Below are 18,765 nucleotides of genomic sequence, written 5' to 3'. Positions count from 1 at the left end.
AAATGGTTTTGATCAGAAAAGATATATTATTATTTTTTTTCAGACATGTATTTACTATGTACAAAGGTTACAGAGAAAAGAGTTTTCGTTTACAGGTCTCCCACACAAAGTGTGGAGCCACAGATTGCACTTCGAACATTGAGCCCAATGAACTCGATCAGATGTACCATATTGCCTGTCATCTTCTTTGTAGCAAACAACACATACATTAATGTCCACTTTAGACAGATTTTCTTTACAGTTAGCCATAGCAGCAACTGACGGTTTAGCAATCCCTGTATGTCGCGGCCTCTTGTTCTTTATTGACTGGAATCTGATTTGAGTTTCATTAAGCGCACTAGGTGAAGAACGGCTTTTGATTGGTAAGGTGGGATGCTCTTTCCTTGTTTCATATGCCTTAAGAACATTAATACCGCTTTTGATATGCTCAGTGACACTTCGAACTGCATCATTACTGTCAGAAGATGTGAGTAGAGTGTGCAACTGGTGCAAATGATCAAATGCACTTTTCTTCAGCATATCAATTTGACCTCCAGCATTGGAGAGGATGGTACTTAAGTGTGTAGGATCATTAATGAGGGAAATAGCTTTTTGTCTCGATTCCTCAGTGCTTATTTCAGGAGAAATGTCTGAGCCTGATGAATCATCTATAGAATTAGAAATCTCTGACCTATCCGTTTTGTCTGAAGCTGTAGTTAAAGAATGACTTTCAGTGGCTGAGTCTGCACTTGTTGCATTGTTCGTGGATTTGGCCAGAAAGCATGTAGCATGGATGTGTTTACATATTGTAGTATGTACAACCGAGTCAACACATGAACAATTGTACATGTGGATGCATACATCACATGCTGCGCACCTCAGTTTGCAAGAGAAAGGACAGGACTGATTCTCCAAATGAACAGTGTACATTCTTCCGGAGGTTGTCTGAGAACTTATCTTCCATTCTTTGTTTGAAATCGATTGGAGATGACAGCCTTCAGAAATCATCTTAGAACTTTCTTTGTGCCTTCGATTTATTTCATTAATACGATAAGTTGTTTTCCCTTTATGAACTTTTTGTACTTGTTCAAAGGCCTTATTACGAGCAAGCTTCAAAAGAATATGTATAAGTTGATCAAGTCGTCGATTCTTCTTTCCTTCTAGATACACAATTTTCAGTACTCGATGAAAAGATTCCAAATACATGTTTGTGTTCACAAACTTGCCTATTCTGTAACAGGTTGCCCACTCTTCCACCCTTGGCGTGTAATTTCTTTGAAAGTAAGAGCAAAATTGTGGGTGACAATTTGATAGAAAAGATACAAATTTTTGCAACAAACTTCGGAATTTGTCAGGTTGCAGTTCTGTCAGTAAAGTTCTCAAATGGTGATATACGTCAATTCGATTTTCATTGAGGGGAATACGCTCCTTAAGAGCTTTTCTCCAAGCACGATCTACGTGCCAGGCACACAGCAGTTTTGTGGTGTTGATACTGCTGTACGCAGCTGTCCAAGCACTCCAGTACTGCGTCGCATCATCTGACATGAACACTTGTGTGGAAAGGGGACCAGTTCTTTTCCTCAATTCTAGGAAAAAATAGGCCAGCATACAAGTGTCTTCTCGTGTAGTTATAGCCCACGCAACTGGAATTCCTTCCCCAAAATCGTCAACTACCATAACAGTTACCAGCAGGTATTCGTAATAATTAGTTGAATGGGTGGCATCTACACAAATCACATTTCCTCCAAAAGCTTTCATCATCTCGAGCTGAAACTGGGTTTGAAGTGCCAACAAAAAATCGTTGTCTTTCACTCCTTCTCTTTCACTAGACACCCCTTGCGGTTTGAAAGCAATAACTGGACAAAATTCCATGCTTTTCAGCTCTTCGACCCATGCAGCAACACTTGTGTAGTCGTTTGAGTGCTTTTGTACTCCATCCACATTGCACACTCTTTTGATATTCTGGATATCTTTTTTTGTGCTATGATGACACCGTTTCAGGCCACCTTCATCGACACTGTCTCTAATGTCATCTAGAATTCGATCTATCGTCACCCCTTGCAACAGTTTGTTGGATACAGCTAGCTTGAAGTCCTTAGGGAGTCGTAAATGCATTACATCTTCTTCTGGAGTGTGGCCATAATGCGTGGAACAAAAGTTAACCAGCACATTTCCTCCTGTGTGCTGACTTACAATTAGGTGAGCTGTACAGTAGACACCTAATTTTTCCGAGCCCTGCAACTTCGAATTTCTGAGGCCTTTTGTGGTTGATCTAGATTTTCCTGATCTGTTACAATAGTAGTACCAAGTACGTACTCCACAGCGGACACGGGATCCACACGGCTGCACATACTGTGTGCAGGTTCGAGTTTCTTCACCCTCCTTCCATCTTAAAAACTCTGAAAAGCCAGAAAACTCGTGTTTCTCTGTACAAACAGTTGTTTCGTGAGCTTGTGTTAGATGTTGGATCAACTCTTGCACGGAACGAAATCTGTAAGAAAGAAACTAATAATAATGTGGAAGTTGCAGTTGCATGATCTGGTAATCATGTGCCATTAAGTATTCAATCGATCTAACCTGGAGTCACAAGTAATACAGCAGATATATCCAATTTCTGATGTTTCTTGTGAAGAGATTTCTTGGGTCAGATCTAGACTCTTCCCTAGAGCCTTTTCTCTGTGTTGCTTCCTTACATGTCGAGCTAGACTACTGCTGTGTGCATAACTGCTTGAGCAAGACTTGCAAATATAGAGCGACATTGAGCCAAATCCAGAATATTATACACAGAGCAAACTATGATTTTGTTGAGACTTCTCCCGCTTGTTCAGGCTATTATAGACTGTAATTATGTACAGCGCATGCGCGTAACCAAGTATTAATTTCGCTGCGGCCTAATTGTTGTTCCAAAGAAGAACCAGTTCGAAGAACAAGCTCATCATTGTATCATTGTGCCATATAACCATGTGTGCATCACGAGAGACTGATGGAGACAGCAGTAGTATTTTCGGGGATTCTAATTCCACAAGCTCACAGGTGAGCATGCAGAGCTCACATTTCATTGCACATATTAATTGTTGAAGCCACATGCAGTTTGAGAAAATTCAGTTTAATTATTGTGCTGCATGTATATTCTTTCAGGATTCTGGAAAGGGAGAATTTTTTATTAATTGGGAACTCGGAACTGCTGGGAAATCAGCAAAAGGAGAAGATAAGGCCATGTGTGATTTTGCAGTCAGGCTGAAGACACTAGTGGAAGCGAGAGAATTGACTGGGTTTTACTGTGAAGTGAAACGCGAAATGGATGGTGTTAGCAGGTACATCTAACCCTCCCTCTAACTATATACAGTTAATTACAGCATATGTGACACACCTTGTAGCTTGTTAAGTGCATGGGTGTGCAATACCTCAATCTGTATAATATACTGCATACATCTTGTATGTATACATACTTTATCTTTGAGGGATTTGTATAATTATAGCTGGTATACTGCATGGGTATTTCCATTTTCCATTATAGTGCAATAAAAATTATTAAAACATACTTTCCACTGACTTATAGCTCATGTGCCTATAAATGATATTAAAAATGTAGAGTTTGGAACCCACAAATAAGTATAGTTGTGGTTCCAACAATAGGCTGAAGTTGTGACTGTGGGATATCTGATATCACTAGAGCATAGTTTTCTCACATATTTCTACTGTCATGTGTGCAGAAAAATATTATTGTTTTAGAGCACATGCAGGACGTGCTACCAATGCAATATGCTACTAAACTGATCATTTGTTTCAAACATGCAGGAGATGTTTCTTCACAAGTGACTCTGCAAACCAGAAAGTAAAGTTCATCAGCCAGCTGAACAAGTCTTTTGGGAGCGGTGGTGGATTCACTTGTGCTTTTTCAGACTCCGAACTCACCAGATTTCTCCAGTTTCTCAAACGAGAACATGCTTCGGATATTAAGATCTCCAAGGGAACCACCGTTATAGGATGCCAGCCTGGTAGCGATGTATGGGTGTTTGGTGATGACATCCATATCAAGTCTAACGGAGAGTGCATATCTGCAACGGAAAGTCCCTATGTGTGGTCACCCAATTGCATAATGGCACAGTGTGACAAAGTCAGCTTCAATGAGCTTGTGCCGAAACTTTCCATCCAAAGCAGCTCAATGGAACCTTTGAAGGATCTCCTCGACGGCCTACAGATAGCCACCAAGCACAATTATCCGCGTGCTCTCCTTGTTCTTGGTGGAACCATAATGTCTTGTCACTACACCCACATTGCTGCGAAGTATGGAGGATTTCCAATTGTGCTTGCTGTCGGACCAACTGAGACTGGCAAGTCAACTGCTCTAAAGGCTGCCCTGAGTATTTTTGGGATGGCCAAAGATGCCTTTTACGTTGAAGGTTCCAATGCTTATTTTATGGAAAGAAGTGCCCTCTCGTGTATGCCATATGGTATTGATGAGGCCACTGCACACAGCAAGCAGTTGGATGTTGTCAAGCTCATTGTTGACCTTCATGGAGCGGCTAAAACAGCCAATTTGCGTCGTGGTGCGTTTCTTCCACTGTCTGTACCTGTCATAGCAACCAATGACAAATTGAAGGATGATCCAAGGTGTGTACATAATTAGAATGTTATACACCACAATTTTCATATAATTATATACAGCTATATATACCTGCACTTTAAACTTTAATCACAGAGTGAAGAGCAGATGTGTGGAAATTTCCTTCCGAAGGCCAAAAGTTGGTCCCTCTACCGTTGAGGAAAGAAAGTCGAGACGTGACTTAGAGAGTTCAATCATTAATGGAACGCCTTCTGGCATTCTTCACTGGGTGATTTCTCTAAGACAAGACCTCGAAAGAGATGGAGAGGCAGAGGTGGAGAGGATTTTGCAGCAGATCCTTCAGCTGCCTCAGTTTAGTGAACAACCCAGACTAGCGCAAAGCTGGGCTCTTATTCTTTACTTTACATTCAAGGTAAGTTTATTAATTAGTGCGCATTTGTTGATTGTTATTGAACCATACATGAAATCAAGATGGTACGCGCCTGTGGGAAGGATGAGCTGGAGAATGAAATAATGGCGTATGTAACTCTAAATAGCACTGCAACTGAGGAAGGTACTGACAAAACTAGTTCTCTTGAAAGTGTTGTGACTGACACAGTCAGGGAAGTGCTTGAGTACTGCAATGGAAAAGTCATAAGACAGGTAATAATACTGTTAGTAATTGAGTGTGCTGTGGTGATACCTAATTCCACTTGCATGGTTTCTGTTTACTTAATTAAAGGTGTTTCTAACCACTCATAGTGGTGCTCTGAATGGCTTGCACTCTTACATAATAATATGCATACACTGTAACATACATATATATATACAGGTACTCACCTTTGTCAGAACAAGGTTGATGGTAAGCAACCAAGAAGTTGTGGCAATCCATCTTTCTCACAACGGGCTGAAATTTACTCATTCCCTTGATGAAATTAGAAATGCTGTCGACCAACTGGAGTGGGGGAAAGGCACGGACAGCAAAGATTTCCTGAATCCTACCAAACATAGTGGGACGTTAATAAATAGGAAAACAAGTGATCGCGTAAGAGCTGCCAACATCTTTCTTAACAAACTTCCTAAAAATCTTCACGATGTACTTAGAAGGGGTAAGTTTGTCTTTACCTATTTTGTTTATAGTATCAGTGTCACAGAATAAACATTGTGTACACATGCAGTGACCGACCCTGAGACTCCATTGGCTGAAGTAATTAAGTGTGGGCTGGAAGTGGCTGAAAAAACTCCATGCAGTGAGGAAGAGGAAAACAGTGGGTCAGGCTTAACTACTGAAACAGAAGCTGTCGATGGGGACAAGAAACATGCTACTGTAACAACATCACTGACTGAAACAGACGGTACATCTACTGATGGATCTGTCGATGATGGGGACAAGAAACGTGCTACAAGATCCTCGACTATTGTGCCTCCTTTTTCCAAAAGACTTTGCAAGGGGAACAATATTTACTAACAATACTGGTTGAATATTATTCAGTGCGCTAAATTATATATAAGTGCACAAAATGTGTTGTTTTGTTATAATCAATCTGTTGTCGTTACGTTCTACCATGCATGCATTGAATTGACAAATTTAATTATAAGACTAACTCGACTCAGCAGACTCGCTAGACTCTCCAGACTCTCCAGACTCTCCGGACTCTCCAGACTCTCCAGACTCTCAGGACTCTCCAGACTCTCCGGACTCACTAGACTCTCCAGACTCTCGGGACTCTCGGGACTCTCAGGACTCGCTAGACTCGCAGGACTATAGCTAGACTCGCAGGACTCTCAAGACTCTCCAGACTCGCAGGACTCTCCAGACTCTCTAGACTCGCAGGACTCTCAGGACACTCAGGGCTCTCCGGACTCTCAGGACTCCCAGACTCTCAGGACTCTCAGGACTTGCCAGACTCTCAGGACTCTCCAGACTCGCAGGACTCTCAGGACTCGCCAGACTCGCCAGACTCTCAGGGCTCTCCAGACTCGCCAGACTCTCAGGACTTGCCAGACTCGCAGGACTCTCCAGACTCTCAGGACTCTCAGGGCTCTCCAGACTCTCCGGACTCTCCCGACTCGAGCCTCGATCCCAGGCCGAGTTTTCGCTTTTATAACGGTTAGGCAAACAACTGGTTGTTCGCCTAACCTTTATAAAAGCGAAAACTCGGCCTGGGATCGAGGCTACGGACTCGCCAGACTCTCCAGACTCCCAGGGCTCTCCAGACTCTCAGGACTCTCAAGACTCTCCAGACTCTCAGGACTCGCTAGACTCTCCAGACTCTCGGGACTCTCAGGACTCTCAGGACTCGCTAGACTCTCCGGACTATAGCTAGACTCGCAGGACTCTCCAGACTCGCAGGACTCTCGGGACACTCAGGGCTCTCCGGACTCTCAGGACTCCCAGACTCTCAGGACTCTCAGGACTTGCCAGACTCTCAGGACTCTCCAGACTCGCAGGACTCTCAGGACTGGCCAGACTCTCCAGACTCCCAGGGCTCTCCAGACTCGCCAGACTCTCAGGACTTGCCAGACTCGCAGGACTCTCAGGGCTCTCCAGACTCTCCGGACTCTCCGGACTCGCCAGACTCTCCAGACTCCCAGGGCTCTCCAGACTCTCAGGAATCTCCAGACTCTCCAGACTCTCAGGACTCGCTAGACTCTCCAGACTCTCAGGACTCGCCAGACTCTCAGGACTCTCCGGACTCTCCAGACTCCCAGGACTCTCAGGGCTCTCCGGACTCTCCAGATTCTCCAGACTCGCAGGACTCGCAGGACTTGCAGGACTCTCCAGACTCCCAGGACTCCTCAGGGCTCCTCAGGGCCAGGACTCGCTGGACTGTGCGACACAGCGTATTCGTTTATTAGCCGCCCCCTAGGCTAGCTACGGTGCAATTATAATGAGATTCACGGTCATTTTAACCCTTTCTACACAGGCTAACGTACTGCATTTAGCCACTTGTCTAAAACACACCATATATAAAACACAATCATAATACATAATACCTGAATGGTTTCAAAAAAAGTGATACGACATTTAGTGGATATGTAGACAAACAAGAAAAATAACCACCACTCATGTGGGACGAACAACACTAAATCTGTTCCTAGGGGGAGGGTTCAAGGTCCGTAACTGTGCCAGCTGCTTCTGAAAGTCTTTGTTATTCAATTCAGGGATGAGTTTTGTTAGCATCACATCAATAATACGCAGCACGAAGTACCTGCACAAAAGAAAAACACACTACTGTCAATCAAATTAATACAAAAGCACACACATCAACAGTGCTAGAATGGCATCTATCTGACTGCATACAATTTAGACTCTTAAAATTAAACACAGCACTGCAAATGTACAATATGTACCGTGTGACTTTGGGGTTCTGCAGACAGTCCAGAACGTGGTTAACAGCATTGTCATAATCAGATGACCCAATGATAGCAGGGAGAAAATCTGTTAAGACAAGATGAAAAATGTTCACCTGCTATTCATACACCAATAATTCTTTTTTTAGGCCCTTAGAGTATTTTAGGAGAGTACTATACACTTGTTACACTCACAATTATAGCCATACAACAACTAAAATTAGGGAGATTTACATGCACACAATGAAGTGACTTACTTGGTAAGAACTGCTTAATGACAGCCACAGCTTCTCCCCTCATCTCCTTCCTCCGCTCCTCCGTGGGACTCTGACTGGCTCCCCTCATGAACTTCCCTCGGGGCCACAATGTATGTCTGAGATGGTAAAGGGCACGAGACCAGTTATCACTCGAGTTCACCACTTCTTTAAATTCCTTCCACATGTAGCGTTCCATTCCTCCACCTACTAGGACCAGCAGAGCAAGCTGTGTGTTCACATGACAGGCCCATAACTCGTGGCAGTGTCTACGTGATGCTTCAGAGCCTAGAGCAAGTATTGCATTTGAAAGAGGTATTCTTTGTGTGTGTTCTTGTGCTAAGCTTGCGGAGACTTCGCGTGTCACTGGGGTCGACCCTTTTAGCACCATGTGGTAGATTAAAGTAATGTAGAAGATAAATGAGTACAACAAATTGGACAAGCGTGCTTTTATGAAATCGAATTTAGACAATTTTGGAGGCTCTTGAATCTGTGTATCCACAATCGCAGGTGATATTGATTCCTTGACTTGTAATTCAGCTTCTATTTTTGGCTCTTCCATTTCCGGCTCATAAGCACTTACAAAACTGCCCGTGGACAGAGAGGCTGTGCTTCCACCAACAGTGACTAATTCCTCATCCTCCATTGTTATCCAACCGAAGCTTGCAACGCTGCTTTGATCCGTGTCAGTATCAGGAGCACCATCACCTCGGGTGTCCAGTAGAGGAATGCCCCTCTTTGCCTTGTGCTTGTGTGGCGAATGGTGAATGTATTCGGGAGCTTTGGGAGTGGCTGCTAGGTCTGCTAGAGGGACATATCTTGCTTCTGATGATGCTCCACTGCTAGCTACAGAGCTGTTGGTGGGTGTACCAATGACAGCATAGTCGTTCCCAAGGGAGGATATTCGACCGTTGATAGGTGGTGAATCGGTACTTGCCGTACTTATCATGGTAGCCCTTCGATGGTGGGTGGGTGATGAGTTGGCACTTGTTCTATTTACGAGTGTAGCCTTTCGAATTTGCAATGGCGAATCGTTTACTGTGTCATTCACAATTGTAGCTCTACGATCTTGTGTGGGTGACTCATTGCTTTCAGCCTCTAGATTCTGAGTGATTGATTCTGTGTCCACACCACTTCTGAAGAGGCTAGTTTTAGGGTCGAGTGTCGGTTCGCTTGATTGAGAGGCGTTGGTTTTGAGGCTGTGGAGTGTGTGTAGAGAGTGTGAGGGAAGGGGCAGGTTTGTGTCCAGGTAGGCACTCAGGACTGTTTCTACTGGCCGCTTGGGGATTCGCTGAATGTATGTATGTGTGTGTGTGTGTGTGTGGGGGGGGGTTACAAATTATTATAAATACTGGTTGTACTAATAGGTGACCCAGAAAAATTCACCTCTTTTATATAGATAATGCTAAAGCCAATGATGCTTCACACTATAGGCATTAATTTATAGGACATGCCTGTGTGTTTGTGCAAATACAAGTGAATGTACCTCAGCTTTTTTTGCCTCTTTGAAGGATGGAAGATGTGGTCCTTTTCTCAGGCTCAAGAAAGACTTTCTCTTGGCAGCTTTGGGTTGAGGTTTAACAATATTTGAATGTTTCAGTGATTCTATCCCGTTTATCAAGAAATCATGGAACTGAGGACTGTCAGCAATGCTCGATACGGCAGAGATAGCCTACGAAAAAATAGATACAGTATGCGCACACGAAACATTTTCAGTATTGTACAATCAACAGAAAATGCATCTAATGTAGGACAATAAGGCTACATGTACATGCATGCATACAATCACATGTACAGCATGCTCTTATACATGTAACATGGTGTAGGCATGCATGTACAGCACTTGTGCTCACTTGAAGGTAAGACTCTAGCCCTTGTATCCTCTCCTGTAGCTCCACAGGGTCTGGGTCAGTGGTTAGAGAGAACTTGGAGAATACCTTCGCGAAACTCAGTTTACTAGGCAGAGAAATCCCTGTTTGTGATAAAGACAAAGATCACTTCCACACATGTACGTATTTACAATAACCATAGTAATAGTGTTGAGTATACAGTGACTCCATTGAAAGCAGTTTATGTACGCACTGCAATGTACCTTTAAGGTGAGTGGCCATGGGTGTTTTGAGTAGAGAGGAGTGGAACTTGTCAAACTGACTGTATCTCTTCATTCCCTCCAAGTGAGTGTCTCCGTCACTGATTCCCAGTCCCTCCAACTCTTTCTCACTGAGAAGCCTCTTAGGGAACTGCAGAACATAAATCATGAGGATAATAGGAGCAGAATAAGTGAGCAATTCACTAAATACAATGTAGAATCAGTGGCACACTTACGGAGTAGTACCTGTACAGAGGAGATGGACTTACCTTGAAGATGTAAGCCACATGACTGCTACTCCCACTCCTACTCACCACACGGACATGACGATCAAAGTAGATGGGTCCTCTCTCATACTCGACCACATCCCAGGCAGAATCATCTCCCTCACTGATCCTCCGTTCATTCGCCTCCGCCCGATCGTTCCAATTTGGGGTTAGAGTAGACGAACGATGCGACACTGAAGCACCTTCTTTAGGAGGACTGTTCCCATTCAGCATTCCGTAAGTGCTAGCTGTGAAGGCTTCCGGCTCAACACCAAGTTGTGGACTACCTGCATTATAGGAGGCCATACTTTGGGCGAGAGGTGTTTCAAAGGACTCAGTCGAGAAAGCCCACGTTGATCTCTTCTTATTGGGCAAACTTGCTAACGTTGCAGCTCTTTGCTTGTCAAATTTCCTTGGGATCGGAGGAGAGCCTCGAGGCACTTCTGGGGCAGGTGTTAGGGAATAGTGTTCACTACCACAAAATCGTCCAGACTGGGTTTGAAATCTTCGTCGTTGTGAGACAGGAGAGCCTTTAATTTTCAAAATTAGTCTTCCGTGACTCAATTTTCTTTCCAATTCTTCGTTTTCTTGTTTTATCTCAACCGATTCCCTCTGCACTTTCTCCAGAGAAGCTTTCTTCAGAATAAGAGGAATGGACGAAATTAGAAAATCAGGGTCGCAAAGCAAATCAAACAAAGGCTCGATAATATTCTTAAGGAGCAGTTCTCGTACAAACGTGCAAGCCAGATCACAGTTCTGATAGTTGTCAGGGAAGGCACATTGTATGAGTGCATCAAGGGCTTGTCGATAATACTTTAGCTCCAGCTCACGAGAGTTGAGTGCACGATGGGATACAACGTCATCACATTCAAAAGCTCTTAAACACGATTCAGAATTTACATCAAAGACTTCAATGTTATTGTACTTTCGCGTACCAGACTTGTTGACAGTTTCTAAGTACGGAATGACGAGTGTAGTAATTTCAGTGATTACTTCCTCTAAATCGATTTTTTGCATACGAATGTTTGTTTCCAAAGCAACATGCTCTAACAGTTTTTGGACATCGTCCGGAAATTCCAAGTCGCTTGTGACATTTCCGTACCACGAATGAATAAAATCACGCATTATGAGTTGAATAATCTTCTGAGCTTCTCTGTGGATTGCTTTAGAGGCTTGTACTTTTTCGGTCGGTTTTTCCGAGCTTTTCAATGGAATTTCATGTTGTGGTTTCGAGCTGGTTCTGTGAACATAGCCGAGGGTACAAATGAACAGAGATTCGTAATATCCGTCAATTTTATCTCTCAAATACTTCCCGTCTGGATGGTAACAGATGAAACAAACAATGGAGTACACTAATGCAAATAGGATGCAAAGGAGGAGAGCATGTACTAGTCCAAACAGGATGCAGGAGACAAATACAAAGAGTCCACACAACACGACAAGTGTTCCCCACAGCCTACTGTAGTTAGGCAACTTCAGATCCACCAACCACTTCTGCATATTGCTTTTCAGGATGTCGATCTTGCTTGCTAAATGGACACTGTTCTAGCCAGCTAGCTAGCTGGGCAGCCACTGCACGTAGCACTAGCACTGTACTGGTGGTAGCTTGCTGGCTTCAAGTGTAACAAGCCACGCCCCTTCACGGAAGAACAAGGGGCGTGGCTGTGATCCAGAGCATGTGACAAGCTTACCCCACTACGCCCTTGCACTGCACTGCACTACGCCCATCTAGGACAATAATCACATTGAAGTCAGAGCAGAAACCTTTCCTCTTGAAGGCCAGGCCGGAAGCACAGAACACTAGGTGGCTGGCCAGTGTGGTACTAAAAAGACTGTAAGAGGCTCCAACTCTAGGTAAGTTAACTGGTTCTCGAGTTGTGACACCTCAGGTTGTTTGCTGTGCATGTTTAACGTTTACACATGTAGGCCTATTTGTAGGTGCATGTAGTACCTGCTACATGATGTGGCTATAGCCCTGAGTCGTGCTTTATTGGCGAGTACAACTGCAACATTTTTTGTGTGGTCTAATAAGTTAACTGGCTCAGTGCGTATATATACCAGTACCGTATAGCAGGTAATTTTAATTTTCGGAGGACAAAACATTTGTTGAGCAATATTTAGTCACTTCGTAGATAATATTTTCTTGGTTGTTGCTTACACTGCAGATAAAGTTAGGCAAGGTCACTTCATTCGTGGGTAAAATATTCATGGGCAGAGCTTTAACCATGAAAACCACGAATATTTTGCCCCCTGTTAAAGTGCCACTCAAATAATTACTACAAATAACATTTTTCCTGTAATGAATTGTAGTACCATTAACGCTCTGAGTATTATTACCGTATAGCGGGTATATTTCGAGGGTATAAATTTTAGCGGAAATGCCGTTTTGCGGATTTAATTTTCGTGGAATAGCAGCCTTTTTGCAGCATGTGATATTAAATTCGCATTTATAAATGTTCGCGGTACATGCTTAATCCGCGAAAACCGCAAACATTTATACCCTCGAAATATACCCTATATACGGTATTTCATCCCATCAGTGTGCTTGCGCATTGTAGTTTTAGTTATTTTTAATGCTCATTGTGTCTTTATATACACAATCACTTTTGTCTATTGATCACACCATGTGTAGACAATGTGTCTCCTTTCCTGCAGGTCCTAGATCATTCTAACATCTACCAAAACCATGTCACTGAAAAGGGATTCACAGTTCCAAGGCTCTGATGCCTTGTTGCCTGGCAAAGGGCACTCTCCAGGCTATGGCATCAATGAGAGCGCTGACTTGAGTAGATCCAATGTTGACAGTTCCGGGAGGTCTGCACCTTCCGTGATCCAGTCAATTGTCAACCCCTCCAGTGGGGAGAGAGTGTGGGCAGTGGCTATGTGCTCCATCATTGCTTGTATTGCTGCTATTGTCAATGGAATCGTCATCGGGTACTCCTCACCAACTCTGTCCCAGCTTAGCATCAATGATACAAGACTGCACGACCATGGCCACTATATTGATCAAGAAAGTACCATTGCCAGCATGTTCGCTGTGAGTTTTTAGTCACATTATCTGTGTCATACTTACATGACTACCGTATAGGTAATTATCTGGGGGCAGTGGTTTTCGTGGTTGAACACTGGACCACAAATATTTTACCTGCGAATGCTTTACCTGCAGTGCAAGCAGCAACCACGAAAATAAGATCCACTAAAATATTTCTCAACTACGAATATTTTGCCCCCCACCCGCTATACGGTAGTATAACAGTAATCTGTTGTAGTCACACATCAAAAGAAATTGCTTGGTTGTTCGTTAGACCAATATAGCACAACAATGCTAGTATGGCTGTGCTAGTATAATCTTTGTTGAAATACCGTCATGTCATTTTACACTCAGTGACTACATAATTATTGCTACCTCTGGTTCTGTTATAGGCATGCAGTGCAATTGGTGCCATCTTCGGTGGTCCTATTGCTTGGCCCTTGTCTGAAAAGTTTGGACGACAGGCTACTCTGATGCTCAGTGGACTGCCATCGGTCATTGGATGGGTGCTCATCGCTAATGCTCATCTGTTAGAACAGCGTGCAGGGTTTGTGGCTATGCTTCTCATTGGACGATTCCTGACTGGGGTTGCTGTAGGCTGGTCAATCTTTGCAATCTCGGTGAGTACTTTTACAAAATGGACATAATGGATTAATGACGTACTCCTGCACAGATACCTTCCTTAACTTGGGTTCCATTTGTCCAAAAGCTTGTAGTGAGCCCCCTACCCCCATCTACATGAATCTTTTTGCATTAGGCATTTTCTGTCTGAGCAATCATTTTATTGCAGAATGTCTTAATGTCTTAATGTAGCAAGTCTTTGCTCTTGTTACTATAGCAATGTTTTCTCGTGCAGGTGTACATCTCTGAAATTGCTTCAGCTAAACTGAGGGGACTGTTTGGGAACTGTAATCAACTGTTTATCACCATTGGTGTCTTCATTGCTGATTTGTTTGGGATATCCTTCAACGATTACATTGTACCCTACTGGATGGTGGCTTTGGGTGTGGCTTTTTTGATCTTTGTGTTTGAAGTATTGATGCTCTTCACGTACGAAACACCTCGATGGCTTTTCAGCAAAGGTGATGAGTTTCAAGGAATCCATGTTTTGAAAATTCTCCGTGGACCAAATGCAAACATCACTAAGGAGATTGATCGCACACGACATGCTCTTAGGAAGACATACTCTCTGAGAGAACAATTTATTGAGTTTAAGAATCGGTCGGTGTACTTCCCTTTCATCATTGCACTGTTCCTAATGTTCTTCCAACAGTTCAGTGGCATCAATGCAGCCGTTTTCTTTGCTGCTCCAATTTTGGAAAAGATGGACTTCGATTCTCCTACTGCAAACATCATTGCATTGGGAGCTGTTGGAGCTACACAGATCATTGCTACTCTTGTTGCTGTTATTCTCGTTGATTTCCTGGGCAGGAGAGTTCTGTTACTTGCCAGCGGATTCGGAATGGCCGTGAGCAGTTTGATGTTCTCTGCCTTCTTTATTGCACTCAACATATATCATGTGAATGGTAAGACAATAGGACCGTTGGGTATAGTTGGCATGGTTTTCTTTATTGCAAGTTTCTCCCTCGCCTGGGGCCCACTTCCGTGGTCAATGATGTCTGAACTTCTACCAAATCGTGTTCGCTCCCTAGCAGGAAGTATTGCTACTCTTGTCAACTGGACTTTCGCATCGATTGTAACGGTTGCTTTTCAAGATTATCAAAAGGCAATCACTCCACAGTATGCTTGGTTATCGTTTGCTGTTGTCATGTTTGGAAGTATCATATTTGTGCTTCTTTTTGTACCGGAAACCAAAGGTCGATCACTTGAGGAGATTCAAGAGCACTTTGAGAAAGGAGAAATTTTTGCTTTGTCGTGCCTTCGAAGGAGATCCAATGCAGTTCATGTTCAGAGTGATCACAACAGCAGGTTGTCTGTCACATCCGTGAGTGGCTATGGAACAGCTAATTAATAGTAAACAAACTGAACCACCAAGTGTAAAAACGTACGATTGTGTGTAATGTTGATAGCTTATTATGTGCGGTATAGGTTGGACTACATAATTATATATTATAGATCTAGATCTCTTGTAAGTTTTATTTTTATGTATTGCTTCAATGTGTCTACTTAAATTCCTCATGAAAAGGGGATTGTACTATTGTGAACTTCGAGGTCAAGACTGAAAGTGAGGTAAAAGCAGAAACGCTCCCTGTCCAGATGATCTAGAACCAAGACATCAGTGTAAATCCTAGCCTGCTGATGAACAAAACTAGCTAGAGGTTCACCAATTAAGTAAGTGATTTGATAGTGTAGCTTGTGTGTGTATACCTATTTGGTGGCTGTAGATAGATATATAAAGCTGCTCCATGCATGCAGTGAGTCTATAAATTATGTGTTTTGGGCTTGTCATTGGATAGATAAACATTGTATTGTAGTTGATCGCCTTTATATATAATATTGTTATGTTATTCAGAGGTACAGACTCCATACAATTTATGTTTCAATACTGAAAGTAAAGTAATTCGTATGTTTTATGCTGTGGACTACTGTAGGTCAGCGAGAATCTCATAAAGATTCTTATATATTTAATACCAGTGGCAGTTCGGCATCCTGCAGTGCAAACTGTTATCTCGTGCACTGTCAGTGTGCTTGTGTGCATTGTAGTTCTTGTTATTTCAGCTGCTAAATATCTGTTCCATATTCTCACATCCGCTCACATGATTTATTTACAATCACTTTGATCACACCATGTGTAGATCGACAATGTCTTCTTCTCTGCAGGTCCTAGATCATTCTAACATCTACCAATATCTACCAAAATCATGTCACAAAGACGGGACTCTCAAGACTCCGGTGCCTTGTTGCCTGGCACAGGGCACTCTCCAAGCTATGGCATCAATGAGAGTATTGACCTGGAGGGATCCAATGTTGAGAGCTCCGGGAGGTCTGCACCTTCCGTGATCCAGTCAATTGTCAACCCCTCCAGTGGGGAGAGAGTGTGGGCAGTGGCTATGTGCTCCATCATTGCTTGTATTGCTGCTATTGTCAATGGAATCGTCATCGGGTACTCCTCACCAACTCTGTCCCAGCTTGGCTCCAATCATACAAAACTGCACGACCCTGGCCACTATATTGATCCAGAACTTCGAATAGTCAGCTTGTTTGGTGTAAGTTTTTAGCAAGTGAAGTACAGTCGCACATCTGTTTGACTATTATATCTCAGCAATAGAACATCTCTTACCGAGCTCTAGTATGTTACTCGTCATGTTAATTCGCTACCTTTGGTTCTGTTATAGGGATTCAGTGCGGTTGGTGCCATCTTTGGTGGTCCTATTGCTTGGCCCTTGTCTGAAAAGTTTGGACGAAAGGCTACTCTGATGCTCAGTGGACTGCCATCGGTCATTGGATGGGTGCTCATCGCTAATGCTCAACACTTCCAGTATTCTGCGTTTTTAGCTGTACTCTTCATTGGACGATTCCTGACTGGTGTTGCTGTAGGCTGGGCAGTCTTTGGAATCTCAGTGAGTTAAGTTTGTATTTGTTAGCTTTCACAACATGGACATGAAGTATACATTAATGACACTACTGTTCAACAGCAACTATTATCTGACTAACAAAATTTGTCTTCAGAGAATCCTCTATATCAAGTCCTTGCTCTTGTTACTATAGCAATGTATTCTCATGCAGGTGTACATCTCTGAAATTGCTTCAGCTAAACTGAGGGGACTGTTTGGGAACTGTAATCAGCTGTTTGTCACCATTGGTATCTTCATTGCTGAATTGTTTGGGGTATCCTTCAGCGGTTACCCTGTACCCTACTGGGTTGTGGCTTTGAGTGTGGCTCTTCTGATATTTGTGTTTGAAGTATTGATGCTCTTCACGTACGAAACACCTCGATGGCTCTTCAGCAAAGGTGATGAGTTTCAAGGAATCCATGTTTTGAAAATTCTCCGTGGACCAAATGCAAACATCACTGAGGAGATTGATCGCACGCGACATGCTGTTAGGAAGACGTACTCTGTAAAAGAACAATTTAACGAGTTTAAGAATCGGTCGGTGTACTTTCCTTTCATCATTGTGTTGTTCCTAATGTTCTTCCAACAGTTCAGTGGCATCAATGCAGCGATTTTTTTTGCTGCTCCAATTTTGAAATCGATGAAGTTCGATACTGAAACTGCAAATATCATTGCATTGGGAGCTGTTGGAGCTACACAGATCATTGCTACTCTTGTTGCTGTTATTCTCGTTGATTTCCTGGGCAGGAGAGTTCTGTTACTTGCCAGTGGATTGGGAATGGCTGTGAGCAGTTTAATGTTCTCTGGTTTCTTTTTTGCACTTAACAGGAATGATGATCCAATAGGACCATTGGGTATAGTTGGCATGGTTTTCTTTATTGCAAGTTTCTCCCTCGCCTGGGGCCCAATTCCGTGGTCAATGATGTCTGAACTTCTACCAAATCGTGTTCTCACCCTGGCAGGAAGTATTGCTACCCTTGTCAACTGGACTTTCGCATCGATTGTAGCCCTTGCTTTTCAAGATATTCAAAAGGCAATCACCACTGAATGTGCTTGGTTATTTTTTGCTGTTGTCATGTTTGGGAGTATTATATTTGTGCTTCTTTTTGTACCAGAAACCAAAGGTCGATCACTTGAGGAGATTCAAGAGCATTTTGAGAAAGGAGAAATTTTTGCCTTGTCGTGCCTTCGAAGGAAATCAAAGAAAAGCCATTCACAGGGCAATCGCAGTATGTTGTTGTCTATCACATCCGTGAGTGGCTATGGTGCAGTCGATTAATTAATGGACGATCATATAATAATACAAATTTTGTGTTATTGTTTCAGTTGAATTGTGTGAGATTTACAGTAGTAGATCTGTAGGTTGTATTATTTATTTATATTGAATCAATTTTACCATAATGTCTTTGATATAATTATTGATGTTGTACAAGTTTAAACACGTACATACGCATTACCCTGTATATAGTACTAATTAAACTGTTTTATACATCGATAAAATGTCTCAAATTGTTCTTGACAGTCGTATTGCTTGAGGTCTCTTGCATTGGATACGCATCTTCCATAACGTGCGGCCTGCAGAAAGAAAGAAAATCATTGACTGCTGGCCTTTGAGTGTACATCACTTTCCTCTTTACTGCATGCTTCTAGTCTCTTCCCACTCCCTGCAAATCTCCTCTTTCCACTTTGAACAGCAGCAGAAGCATGAGTAGCAGAGGAAAGATAGTGTCT

At 42.9% G+C, this 18,765-nt stretch overlaps 4 protein-coding genes across 4 annotated transcripts; 3 read left to right on the top strand and 1 right to left on the bottom strand.

The window, feature by feature from the left end:
- The first annotated feature begins 2,810 nt into the window (after positions 1-2,810).
- Positions 2,811-6,017, top strand: LOC135331992 (uncharacterized). The gene is made up of 7 exons (XM_064527300.1): positions 2,811-3,012; positions 3,118-3,293; positions 3,778-4,593; positions 4,682-4,958; positions 5,018-5,188; positions 5,358-5,634; positions 5,704-6,017. Exons 1-7 carry the CDS (start codon positions 2,941-2,943, stop codon positions 5,991-5,993), a joined length of 2,079 nt encoding a protein of 692 aa, XP_064383370.1. The 5' UTR covers positions 2,811-2,940; the 3' UTR covers positions 5,994-6,017.
- Positions 6,018-7,510: 1,493 nt separating this feature from the next.
- On the bottom strand, positions 7,511-12,095 carry LOC135331991 (uncharacterized). The gene is made up of 7 exons (XM_064527299.1): positions 10,492-12,095; positions 10,226-10,373; positions 9,987-10,105; positions 9,620-9,805; positions 8,137-9,424; positions 7,880-7,967; positions 7,511-7,737 (listed from the first exon to the last, which is right to left on the bottom strand). Exons 1-7 carry the CDS (start codon positions 11,986-11,988, stop codon positions 7,593-7,595), a joined length of 3,471 nt encoding a protein of 1,156 aa, XP_064383369.1. The 5' UTR covers positions 11,989-12,095; the 3' UTR covers positions 7,511-7,592.
- Positions 12,096-12,200: 105 nt separating this feature from the next.
- LOC135331498 (uncharacterized) lies at positions 12,201-15,674 on the top strand. Its single transcript, XM_064526683.1, has 4 exons — positions 12,201-12,342; positions 13,144-13,525; positions 13,912-14,139; positions 14,376-15,674. Exons 2-4 carry the CDS (start codon positions 13,175-13,177, stop codon positions 15,489-15,491), a joined length of 1,695 nt encoding a protein of 564 aa, XP_064382753.1. The 5' UTR covers positions 12,201-12,342; positions 13,144-13,174; the 3' UTR covers positions 15,492-15,674.
- Positions 15,675-15,697: 23 nt separating this feature from the next.
- LOC135331499 (uncharacterized) lies at positions 15,698-18,466 on the top strand. The gene is made up of 4 exons (XM_064526684.1): positions 15,698-15,811; positions 16,301-16,686; positions 16,816-17,040; positions 17,207-18,466. Exons 2-4 carry the CDS (start codon positions 16,342-16,344, stop codon positions 18,311-18,313), a joined length of 1,677 nt encoding a protein of 558 aa, XP_064382754.1. The 5' UTR covers positions 15,698-15,811; positions 16,301-16,341; the 3' UTR covers positions 18,314-18,466.
- Positions 18,467-18,765: the final 299 nt, after the last annotated feature.

The sequence above is a fragment of the Halichondria panicea genome, chromosome 2 (assembly GCF_963675165.1).
Source record: "Halichondria panicea chromosome 2, odHalPani1.1, whole genome shotgun sequence".
In the NCBI taxonomy this organism is placed as follows: Eukaryota; Metazoa; Porifera; class Demospongiae; order Suberitida; family Halichondriidae; genus Halichondria; species Halichondria panicea.
The sequence above is the reverse complement of the archived record's forward strand: the minus strand, read 5'-3'. Positions and strand labels throughout refer to the sequence as shown.

Bases quoted from the DNA above. Each gene is read 5' to 3' on its own strand.
- LOC135331992 (XM_064527300.1), top strand. From the start codon at position 2,941: ATGTGTGCATCACGAGAGACTGATGGAGACAGCAGTAGTATTTTCGGG. The intron at 3,013-3,117 runs GTGAGCATGCAG...ATATTCTTTCAG, and splicing joins CTAATTCCACAAGCTCACAG to GATTCTGGAAAGGGAGAATT. The intron at 3,294-3,777 runs GTACATCTAACC...TCAAACATGCAG, and splicing joins GAAATGGATGGTGTTAGCAG to GAGATGTTTCTTCACAAGTG.
- LOC135331991 (XM_064527299.1), bottom strand. From the start codon at position 11,988: ATGCAGAAGTGGTTGGTGGATCTGAAGTTGCCTAACTACAGTAGGCTG. The intron at 10,106-10,225 runs GTACATTGCAGT...TATCACAAACAG, and splicing joins CATGGCCACTCACCTTAAAG to GGATTTCTCTGCCTAGTAAA. The intron at 9,806-9,986 runs GTGAGCACAAGT...ATTTTTTCGTAG, and splicing joins GGCTAGAGTCTTACCTTCAA to GCTATCTCTGCCGTATCGAG.
- LOC135331498 (XM_064526683.1), top strand. From the start codon at position 13,175: ATGTCACTGAAAAGGGATTCACAGTTCCAAGGCTCTGATGCCTTGTTG. The intron at 13,526-13,911 runs GTGAGTTTTTAG...GTTCTGTTATAG, and splicing joins CCATTGCCAGCATGTTCGCT to GCATGCAGTGCAATTGGTGC. The intron at 14,140-14,375 runs GTGAGTACTTTT...TTTCTCGTGCAG, and splicing joins GGTCAATCTTTGCAATCTCG to GTGTACATCTCTGAAATTGC.
- LOC135331499 (XM_064526684.1), top strand. From the start codon at position 16,342: ATGTCACAAAGACGGGACTCTCAAGACTCCGGTGCCTTGTTGCCTGGC. The intron at 16,687-16,815 runs GTAAGTTTTTAG...GTTCTGTTATAG, and splicing joins GAATAGTCAGCTTGTTTGGT to GGATTCAGTGCGGTTGGTGC. The intron at 17,041-17,206 runs GTGAGTTAAGTT...ATTCTCATGCAG, and splicing joins GGGCAGTCTTTGGAATCTCA to GTGTACATCTCTGAAATTGC.